Source organism: Solanum stenotomum, chromosome 12 (genome assembly GCF_019186545.1).
Source record: "Solanum stenotomum isolate F172 chromosome 12, ASM1918654v1, whole genome shotgun sequence".
NCBI lineage: Eukaryota > Viridiplantae > Streptophyta > Magnoliopsida > Solanales > Solanaceae > Solanum > Solanum stenotomum.
Genome location: NC_064293.1, coordinates 8,195,926 through 8,207,785, shown reverse-complemented (window position 1 = coordinate 8,207,785; position 11,860 = coordinate 8,195,926). Strand labels below are relative to the sequence as shown.

The window sequence follows — 11,860 nt, the reverse complement described above, 5'->3', positions numbered from 1 at the left end:
CTAAACTAAGGTATTATTTTATTATGTATATCTATGTGTATGCCAAATCAATAGAAAATTCCACATATGTGCTTGGGTGGATGACATGTGACACAAGAGCGGTATTTTTAAATTACTTAATAAAGTAGATGAGTGTTTTTAAAACTGTCAGTTTTAAATATGTTTTTAATATTTATGGGTATAAAAAATATTATAACAAAGCGCATGATTTATTTCTCAGTTATTAAGATAGATAAAGAGATGTTAATAAGAATGATGAACCTATCATTTGTTGTCAAACTCCACGCAGCAAATTGATTATCAAGCTTGATATTCACTTAGCTCTTTTATTCAGGTCATTAGAGATATAGTAGTAAGTAATTGAATCACAGTACAATTTCATATTGGTGAAAGAAAGCTAGCTACTGTTACACAGTTGTTACGCTAATGTCTTACCCACCCATCTTAATTACTTGTTGACCATATATACTTGTGTGTCTCTGTTTGGACTGACCACTTCTGATTCTGTTATGCATGTACCTGGAAACAGAAGCTATTTAAAGTATTAGCAATTGTGTTTTTGTTCAAATCAAGAAGAATACAACAATGCTTTTGCACTAGCAGTTTAGCTCTAATAAATATGTTGTTCAAACCAGAAGGGCTGAGATAACTGCAAATGTAAAACTAGTGAGCACAATTATGTGCATGCAGGTTTTTCCAGAAAGCTAATTTATGATAGATTTTTAAATTTTGGAAGCATTCATTCATCCAACTTAAAGCGAGTGAAATTTGACAAAGGGATAGACATTCAAATCTATGTCCAAATGTCTACTAAGATGACGACTGGTTACTTACTGACAGCATGAAGTGAAACCAAGAGAACTTCACCAGGGACCATAACCAACAACTTCTTGCCAGCTTGGGATCTCCATAACTGATCCAGTTGCAATTCCTGTCCCATTGAGCATAGATTTTCTGTCATCTTTGATAGCTTCCTCACACTACATTACATTGAATGACAGCTTTTAGTTCAATCTCTTTAGACTTTTTGAAACAAGATAAAATTAAAGTTCCTCTGCTATGCTGTGAAGGAACATAATGAGGATCGTTTAATTTGGCAACTTGAGGGCCACAAGAAAACTAGCTTGGAGTGTTAATTAAACCTCCCTATCATTACAATAAAGTAATGCACCAACATGATGCTAGATAAATTAGTGTTTCGTTTATTAAAAGTAGTTTCTAGCTATTTCATTTTCCTTTTGGAAGTGCATAATCTGCTTCATTAATGAGTTTATGTCAAATATGATATTCAATGTTTACCTGAGAAAATAATTCAGGTCTATGATAAAATTTTATGGAACATTGACAAGTAAATAGACGAACGACCTTTCCAAATGTAAAATCAATTATTCTTCATGATAAATTGTATCAGAATCAGACTTTTAATATATAGTAGTTAAATAACACAAGAGATGCAAAGAATATGAATTAGCATATACATAGTTGGGGATTCAAATGAACAGGAGGTAGGAATTAATTAAATTAGCCAAAGATATAAAGATTACCAGATATCATCTATCAAAAGGAGGAAAAACAGAAGGAAATCTGCATCTAGTTGTTGCTCTTCACCTTATTTCTTCCTCCGTTTTTTTTCTTTTTTTGTGAGAGTTGGAGATGGTAACATTTCATAAGAAGCCTCGGATGTGATTTGTTTGCCATCAACTTTGATTTGGTTTATATGAGAAATTTTAGACCATTCAGAATTAGAGCCACTCAAAGAAGAGCATCTTTCACTCAATAAAGGGCAATTGTAAATCTCCACTTCTCTTAGTTTGACAAGGCATTTTGTGGCTTCAATGGAGGGAAGAAAACTCACTTTTTCACACCAGTATAGGCCCAATCGTTCTAGGGAAGACATGTTTTTTATCCATTCAGGCACAGCTTCAAATCCAAAATCATAAAGATGTAGTTCTGCTAAAGAAGAAAGATTTTGAAGCCATGCAGGCAGAGAGTCCCAATGAGGTCGCCCAAAAAGTGTTAAACTTCTAAGAGAGAAAAGTTGAAAGTTTTCCTCATGTATCTCACTGTTAGGAGCGTCTTCGTAATCAAGAATCGGGAATGAAGTGAGATCCTCTGAAAATGGACCAATTCTTAAGTAGTTTAAGCAAGAAAGAGAATGAAGCCCCTTGGGGAGACAAGTCAGCTGTGGGCAATCAACAATTCTCAAGGATAAAAGGGAATTCAACTGTTGCAAATTAGGAAAGGAGGTTAAATTAACACAGTTTTCTATGCTCAAAGACTTCAGAGACATGCAGGACAGAAGCATTTCATTTGGCAGAGAAGCCAACTCGTCACAGTAGCTGATTCTCAGTTCTTCCAAAGTCGTCAGGCCTTCCAAGCTTGGGATTGACGTAATTTTTGGACATCTAGATATCCACAGCATTGCAAGAGACTGAAGAGTTTGTAGATCATCAGGTAACGTGCTGAGATTTGTGCACTCTTTGATATCCAACACACGAAGAAAGGAACCAAAACCCCTCACACGTGGAACAACATGCACCAAATTAGGACATTTATATATAGCCAGATATACCAGATTCTTAATATTGTTAAGAAGATTGTCCGGAAGGCAAGCAAGCTCCAGCAAGCCATCAATATGTAGGAATGTAAGACCTGATGAGTTATCACTACTGCATATATTTTCCAACGGCTGGTAACTGCTAACATTTGAAATCCTCAATTCCTCCAGGCTGGGAAAAGAACATGGAGTGGTAGTTAATTGTGAACAGTTGTGTATTTCTATTTCCTCCAAGTGAGGGAACACCTTCTCTGTTGTCACCTCTTCTGGTTCAGTCCACTCAACTAAGTTGGGCATGTTGCAGAAAACGAGTCTCTTTAGTGATCTGAATGATGCGATATTTGTATTATCACCTTGATAGGTTCTTGATCTGAGAAAGTCTCTACCATAAAAGGAACGACTTATGCTTTTCAAATTATCCAGTCCAGTGAGGTCTAGATATTTGAGATGCGGTAGGTGCCCAAGCATTGGTAGTTCTTCACACTTTCTACAACCTTTTAATTTGATCTCCGCCAGATTGTCGAGTCCCAGTAAGTGCCCCTCAATAGTACTGACCATCATTGTCATAATCCATGTAGGTAACTTGTCACCCATGAAGTTCTGGACTGTCAAGCTTTTCAAATTTGGATGAGGTTCAAGGCCTCCCAAGACAGAATCATCATTGACTGTGTCTTGCCTCCCACTGCTCCATTGAAATATTAACTTATAAATATTTTCCTTTCTACACAGATGTGCACTTCGAGCTTCTTGCTGGTTATTTACTTTCTCAAGATTTCTTATTTCAAGATCCCCTCCAAGTTCCTTCAAAAATCCAATCTCAGCAATTTGCTGACCATCAGCATAACCAACATTGAAGAATTGCAATGTTTGCAGACAAGTTAATTGTCCCATCTTGAATGGCATTAGACAAGTTGCATCGAATGAATAATAGTGTAGGTGTCTCAAGTTATTCAACTTGCTCAACTGACTTGGAATACTCTCAAGAAAGTCACATCCATTTAATCTTAAAGTCTGTAGATTAAAAAGCATGCAAAGTGAATCTGCCAAAGCTCGAATTTTGGTGCCTGATAGATCAAGATATCTTAAATGTATTAGCTTGCTGATTGATGAGGGTACCTCAGCAACATCAACACCATGGAAACTTAATACACGCAAATACTTGAAGTTTGATAACATGCTCCCAGAAACATTATCTGCTAAAAACAAGGTGCGTAAAGATCTTGCTTTTTCCTTGACAACTGAAGGCATTGATTCCCTTAAGGACTTCATTGAAAGATACCGAACATGTGGATGGCCATCTTCTGTACTGCACCCTACATTAAATCCTTCATATCTCGAAATTGATTGAGCAAGGGCATGAACAAGGCTGTGCATCTTACAATGGGTAATGTTACCATAGTCATCTCTTTTTACATCCTGCAATAGGGAATTTTGCAACAAAATGTTGAAGAACTCATTTCCCAAGCTTTCCATTTTCAAATGATCTCCTTGACTCAGTTGGAGAAATCCTTCGGCCATCCATAATTGTACCAGTTGATCCTTTTCAATGTCATGATCCCGACTGAAAATTGAACAATAGGCGAAACACTTCTTGACAGATGTTGATGGCAAATGATCAAAACTCAGCTTCAGCACTTGCAAGACTGCATTTTCATCCCCGTTTAAGTTCCAGAGGCCATTTCTCAAAACTGATGACCACTCACTGGTTTCTTTCGTGAGACGCAACATTCCTCCAAGCAAGTTAGCTGCTAAAGGCAAACCACTACACTTGTGCGCAATTTGTTTACCAATTGGTACCAATTCCATATGCACATCTCCTTCTGGAAATGCTCTTTCTTTGAACACAGACCAACAGTCATCTTCTGATAATTTCTCCAAGAAATGAAGATGATGTGTTGCTACTATGGATGCCACTCGTTCACTTCGAGTAGTCACGATAATGGCATTTCCCTTTGTTGCATTAATGCCAACTAAGGACCTTTTAAAATCATCCCACTCCTCAAGCTTTTCATTCCAAACATCATCGAGAACGAGCAAGTATTTTCTGCCACCTAGTTCCTTGTGAAGGATTTGAAGTAAAGCATTCCTACTTTGCACATCAATACTTCTCTGTGTTAATGATTCTAAAACCAGTCTAATAATTTTGTTCACATCAAAAATCTCAGATACACAGACCCATATTCTCTCATCAAAATATCTAACTATTTGTTCATCGTTGTATATCAATCGAGCCAATGTAGTTTTACCTAGCCCACCCATGCCTACTATAGGGAAAACTGCAACTACTTGGTTGGTCTGACAAATTAGGGATTCAATCATTGTTGAAACATCATCTTCCCTTCCAACAATATTGGAATCACCATGGAAACAGTCAGTCTCCTTATGGTTGATATGATCAATTCCATCCCCAACTCCCCTTGGGATAGCAAAGTCATTGGCTTCCTCATTAATCATTTTCAGGTTCAGAATGATCTCCCTGATTTTGGCCCTCATTTTACAAGAAAGTGGATTTGGTAGTGATAAAACAAAACATACCTTCCACTCACTTTTCTTGAGTGTTGTGTAATTGAGCTCATCCAACAAATTATCAGCATCATAAGCTAAGTCTTCAAGATTCTTCAGCCAAAGCTTAACTGCTTGGTCCTTCCGCTGTTGCCTCTCAGCATCATGTAAAACTGCTCTAGCTATAGCTAAGCATCTCCTCAGCTTTTCCAATTCTTTCTTGGAACCCCACAAATGACTATTACCACTTGTTGCAAGCAAAAGTAACTTTTGAAGTAAAACCTCAACTGAAGCACTTAGCAGCACTTCTGCCATTTTTTTCAGATAGTGTTATTTGCAGCAGAGCAACCAAAAATTGTCTTGTGGAACAACATAACAGTATCAACAAAGACTTAAAAGAGTCTGTAGTCAACGTATGTGCCATCCAGACGATCTGGACCTCATTTTCCCAAATAGCCACACACTTTCATATTTTATTCTCTTTTTATAAAACACTAGTATCTTAACATGTGCGTGCACGTGTATCTCATATTATATGTTTGCATAATATATATCTATAGTGAAAAATTTATGTGTACATTTAAAAAAAAAAAGAAACATTTGATTGCAATATAAATTGAAAAACATGTATAAGATAAGAAATCAAAACAGATACCCTCAAATTTCAAACTATAAGCATAATAAAAATATGTATTTCTCATGAGTTTAATCAATCATACATTGCAATAATCCCTACAATTCATCGAGAAACTTTCAATATATACATCAACCGTGTATAACGAAAACTTGAAATGCATAGCAACAATTATATTTATCATTCAATACACTATAAAGTCAATTTTCTTTTCTGCATTATACTATGGATTCCACACAACAACTTCTATTAAAAAAAAGGAAAAACAAAATTAGGAAGAATAATATCAACAAATTGGAATTAAAAATGTAAAATTGAAATAAGAGGAAGTGAAACAAAGATAAGTAGAAAATGCTCCCCTAAACATGAATAAGGAAACCTGTTGAGTAAAAGAAGAGTAAAGTAAAAGTGTGAGCTGATATATGAAGGAAATTGGCAAATATAACCGTCTATATTGAATAATGAAAAGACAACTCTTCAATTTCTTAACTTCTCCCAAAAAACAATTATAACTATGATCTCAAGATAACATAAATTTATTAATTTAATAAATGACATAAATAAATAACATGCATTGTACGTATGTGTAGTTAATGGGGTAGTGATAAAGACTCTTCCTAAAATTATTTTATTTCTTTAAAGTAATCTTCAACTTATAATATTAGTGCCATAGAAAATTCATATAAAGTCATAAGCTACTTTAAGTTTTTTTAGTAATTATTTTATTAAATTATATACCTATTATTTATTTTTAATTATTTATAATCATTCCGGAAATATATAAACTAATTTTGGAAATCTTGTAAAACGGAAGAAATTATTATTTTTTATCATTATTTTAGCTATTATTAGCATTTAATATGACAACATTTAAAAAGGATTAAGACGGAAATGGCTTTTCATGGTTGTAATTACTATTTGAGTCCCACGTTTTAAATTTTTTTTATATATATAATAAAGAAGACTATTTTTTGAAGGACATGTAATTCAATATTTATCACATTTAAGGAGCATTATTTTACTATTTAGTATTTAATTATATTTTAGAACATTTTGTTTTAATAATTTAATGTAGCCAAAAATTTGAAATGTTTTGACGTTTTATTTATCTAAATATGTAGAATTTTGTTTTTGAACCAGAAACATGTAATTAAGCCTTGAGTGAATTGTAATTTTACTATTTTCTATTTAATTAATTAAATAATTTATAACATTTTAATTTAATGGAGGGACAAAATGGTAATTCAACTTTGAAGGTGGGAGCTTCCCACTTTTAATAATATATGATATATGATATATGATATATGATGATTAATTACACTTCAAAGAAGTAGGTCCTAAATAAAAACTAAATTCTAAAAGGACTATGCAATGTTTTTAAATTAGACATAGTAATATATCATGTAAATGAAGACCCACATTTTACTTTTGTTACATAATCAAATCTATTTATATTGAGATCATATCGAATTTATTTTATTATTATAGAAATATATACTAATACAACATGACATAAATGATCTATTTCAAATAAATCTTAATCGTTGTAATAAAATATTATTCTAAAAATAATTGTTATAAAGTATTGAAATTCGAACCTTTGGACAACTCACTAACTGAGCTACATGAGCCGCTGTAATCTATTGAGCTCAGCTCACCCGAGTTAACCTTATTTAGATAAGTAAATTATTTTGGTATATAATAAGAAAATAATATTAAATTGATCTTATTAAAAATAAAGAACATTTAGTGAAGGGATGAGTGATTTCTTAAGAAGTGTGCTTAAATTAAAACAATGTCATCATTATCAACAAATATGAAATTTGGATTTTTAATATTATAAATTGAGATTTAAAATTCTATCACATTTCATTCGACTATTAAGTTTAAATTGTAATGATCTTGAAGGTCATTTTCAAAATGTTCTGAAAAATTATCATTTTACCTATATCCTGATAGTTGCCTCGAGTCATGTTTATCAACTTTTGAGGTTAGATTAGAAACCAGATCGAAAAGTTGAGATTTTTTTGGAAGTATTGGAGTTTCGAAAGCTTTTAAGTTGAAATGGTTGACTTTAGTCAACATTTGGAGTTGAGTCTCAGAATGGAATTTCGTCTGTTGCCATCAACTTCGGAACGTGATTTTTGATCTAGATGTACTGTTGGTTTGGGTCTCAAGGCTTTTGGTTTGAATTTGAGTCATTAGACAAGATGCAGAAAAAGTTAAGGCTAAAGTTTGACTTAGTCAACATTTGAGGTTAGAAAGGTCATTTTCGAGTTTTGATGATTCCACTAGGTCTGATTGGTGATATTTGGCCTAATTAAAGGTTTAGTTCAGTTCCTAAAGCTTTTGGATGAATTTCATGTCCTTATTTGGAAATTTGGAGATTCTTAAGTTAAAGTTCACTTTAGTCAACATCGGGTTAAGGTGACCGTGTTTGGGAGTTTTGATGATTTCATTGAGTCCAAATATCATTTTCAAGCTAGTAGCATATTTGGTTTGTGTTCGGGAGGTTCCAGATGAGTTTTGAGTGAGTTTCTAAGCTTTTTAGGTGCTATAACGTTGTTTTAGCAATTTGTGCCAACTAAAAGAAACGTTATTAGTTTTAAAGATCGAAAAATTATTCTGAAAGTTTGATCATGAATTATAGTATTGATCTTCAAATGTTGGTGCATTTTTGCTAAAATGATATTGAATTTTTATCGCGATATATATGAAATAATTATTTACCGAGCTGAAATAATATTATTTGATTGGACAAACGAACACAAAATTGAGTTTCGATTGAACATGCAAGTTCATATCATTATTTAAGACATTTACGGAAAATAATTGGGTCATTTCACTATCGTATGAGGACGTTATGACTCTTTTAGTGAAAAATTTAAGTTACTGATTTCAGGTATAAATATTGTTGTTCATGTATTTAAAATTTCAGACTATGTTCATTTGGTATTTTGAGCATACTGAGAGTTCTAGAGCCCATAATGGAATGATTCTTGCGGCATTCTTTTAGATTTACTATAGGGATTGGTATCCAATCCTCATTTAGGCATTCTCCCACGATTTCTTCATTTGATTTTCTTTCCTTATTCGTTAAGTTCTTGGTGAAAACTGAGATTTTATCGATTTGAATTCAGTTTTCTATGAAAAATGTATATTTACGATCTTTATGTTATGGATACACTGATTTTTGGCATTAACATAACTTGTTGATTCATCAATTATTTTCTTCATATTAACCGCGTATAAGCATGCGAATTTGAGCATTTCCCGTTAAAGTTAAAGTTTGATAAATTAAGTATTTCAAGGTTTGACTCCATTTTAGAATAAAATTTCATATTTGAACTTCCCTAAGCATGGATAAGATATTTTCAAGAAATATTTTAAATTTTAATTGAGATTTCGAACTCGAGTATTGGGGGTTTTTCTTATGAACTTGTGTTTTAAGTAAATTAGAGTTTTGACCTTGATTTCAACACATCTTTCTTTATGATTTCACTTGTGAGTTTCAAAACCTTTGGGTATTATGATTTTCCATAAAAAAAAAAAATCCAAATTTATCCTTGGCACTCAGAATTGACCTTTTGGATTGTTTCGAACTCGATGTTTAAAATCAGCATTATGGGTGTCATTGTTCATATTTTCTATTCTATATATTTGATTATTTGGTGTAAATTATGTGGATTGACGTGAAGGAAATGCTCAAGTTTCGATTTGATTTCTCCCCCTTAAGGCAAGTGGGCCTCTTGACTCTTCGTTAAGTGTGTTAAACTTGGTATGTCTTGTTGTGTAAATGGGAGTAATGAAAATTGATGAAAGGATTAGTAATATTCTTGTTCTTGATAAATATTGAATGAATTCTAGTGTTGACATTGTTGTGCAAAAAGGAAATTATTGTTATACTATTGTATGATGTGCCTTGAATACTTGGATGGTTATGTTAATTCACCTTGATGAAGTGGCTTGATTAATTGTGATTGGTTGTTGGTGTTGCAATTTTATTCTTTCATTGAGTATTTGTGCATGCCTATTTGTATTGGAATTGAGGCATTAATTGTTGCAAAAAGGAAATTATTGTTATACTATTGTATGATGTGCCTTGAATACTTGGATGGTTATGTTAATTCACCTTGATGAAGTGGCTTGATTAATTGTGATTGGTTGTTGGTGTTGCAATTTTATTCTTTCATTGAGTATTTGTACATGCCTATTTGTATTGGAACTGAGGCATTAATTGTTTTGATGGGCACTCTATGATGTTGATGAAAAATAAGAAAACAACAAGAGGATGTATCATTTCGAGGGACGTATCACATGTCATGACAAATTTTATTATATTGAGGGTCGTATCGCATACTGCGATGTATACTATGATTTTGAGAGATGTGTTGCACGCCGTGACAGATTCCTTAATATCGAGGATTGTTTCGTACGTTGTGACGATTGCATGACAAATATGTCCCCTATGAGTTCAAGACTGAGATTCAGTGGGTGGGTATTATTAGAACAAACATGCATCACTTTATATGACATTGCACTACATTGCATCGCATTTCATCCTTGTATTATGACATTCATGAGTGATGTTGTGGCCTTGTGATTGTTGAATTATGGAAGATTGTAATGGTAAACACATTTATATATGTTGAGGTGCAAATTGTAATGTTCTAAAGACTGTTAGGTTGGGCTGATTGATTCTATGCATAATGTAGTTTATGGAGGGTCAGATTGTGCGTTGTAGTACTTGTTTTTTGTATTACTTAACTTAGAGCCATTTGGGGTGCTTGATGAGTATTGTTGTTGTTTGGTATTCACTTCCTTGCTTTCTCCACTAGCATATGTTACGAGCTCGGATCATCTTGACCATTCTCTTCTCATCTTCGTCTAAGGCTTGATTTGGGAGTTCGTGAGTTAGCTCGACAGATATCACCACTCTTTCACTATGNCGTGACATAGTATGAAAAATGTTGATTTTTTAATGATTCTTGAGTGTTATGTGAAAAATGTTGATTTCTTGAATGATTCTTGAGTGCTATGTGAAAAATATTGATTTCTTGAATGATTCTTAAGTGCTAGCTATCGTCGATGTAAAAAATATACACACAAGCAAGCTATGTTGCTTGAACTTTTCAAAATTGTTGCCACAATCGTGTTGGATTCTCCAAAAAAAAAAAGACTATTTTTGAAGGATTCGAGCAACATAGCCTAATTGTATAAATATTTTTACACCAACAATACATAAACTTAAAGACTCATTCAAGAAACCAATTTTTTCATACTCATTCTTGAAATTTTGTGAGAATTAACTCATGATAATAGTGTTTTCTCGTCTTTCTTTTTTTTTTTTTAAAAAAAAAAAATCCCCCCTCCTATTGGCAACATCATGATTCATGATAGAATTTTATTTTGTAGCAAAGGAAAATCAATGGCATTTAATGGAGATTTTCTAGAAGAAGATGTATGGAGTCAACATGTTGTGAAGAAGAAATTATCCATTACTTCAAAGATGATCCCAAGAGCTAAAATTGCTACAATTAGCAACAACGAGTCTACTCATGTGCCAAAACAATCATCAATTCCTATTAACATTCCTGATAGGTCCAAGATTTACAAGAAGAAATCATCAAGTACATTCATGAAGAATGGCAGTTATAGTGGAAGTGTTGAAGAAGATGAAGATTGTGATGATATTGGAATGTTGCCACCACATGAATATTTGGCTAAGAGGGTTTCTAGGAGTCAAATTGATCCTCCTTCTATGTGTGAAGGTTTTGAGAGGACACTTAAGGGAAGAGATTTTAGTAGAATGAGGAATGCTATTTTAATGAAGACTGAGTTTTTAGAAAAAAATAATTAACTACCATGTGATTTATAGGTTACATGTTCGAGTCGTGGAATTAGCTGTTGAGTCTTGCATTAAGGTAGACTGTGTATATCACACCTCTTTGGGTTGCATCTTTTCACTGAACTTTGTGCGAAGAGGAGAATGTTTTGTGCACCGCTGTCCTTTTATAGTTTTCTTATTGGTAAAGCAATAGGCTATCCATAGTCGAGCTAGTGAATTTCAACTATTGAATAGTTAAGAATCTAATGGTTCCAATTTTAATTTGTATATGCCATAGTAGGCATAAAGATTATTGAAGAATGATTATTATGAAAATGTT

At 33.1% G+C, this 11,860-nt stretch overlaps 2 protein-coding genes across 2 annotated transcripts; one reads left to right on the top strand and one right to left on the bottom strand.

Annotated features, from left to right (window-relative positions):
- Window positions 1-293: 293 nt before the first annotated feature.
- On the bottom strand, window positions 294-5,466 carry LOC125846915 (putative disease resistance protein RGA3). The gene is made up of 3 exons (XM_049526609.1): window positions 1,545-5,466; window positions 835-980; window positions 294-519 (listed from the first exon to the last, which is right to left on the bottom strand). Exon 1 carries the CDS (start codon window positions 5,372-5,374, stop codon window positions 1,610-1,612), a length of 3,765 nt encoding a protein of 1,254 aa, XP_049382566.1. The 5' UTR covers window positions 5,375-5,466; the 3' UTR covers window positions 294-519; window positions 835-980; window positions 1,545-1,609.
- Window positions 5,467-11,121: 5,655 nt separating this feature from the next.
- LOC125847031 (uncharacterized) lies at window positions 11,122-11,553 on the top strand. The gene has a single exon (XM_049526741.1). It carries the CDS (start codon window positions 11,122-11,124, stop codon window positions 11,551-11,553), a length of 432 nt encoding a protein of 143 aa, XP_049382698.1.
- Window positions 11,554-11,860: the final 307 nt, after the last annotated feature.

Bases quoted from the DNA above. Each gene is read 5' to 3' on its own strand.
- LOC125846915 (XM_049526609.1), bottom strand. From the start codon at position 5,374: ATGGCAGAAGTGCTGCTAAGTGCTTCAGTTGAGGTTTTACTTCAAAAG.
- LOC125847031 (XM_049526741.1), top strand. From the start codon at position 11,122: ATGGCATTTAATGGAGATTTTCTAGAAGAAGATGTATGGAGTCAACAT.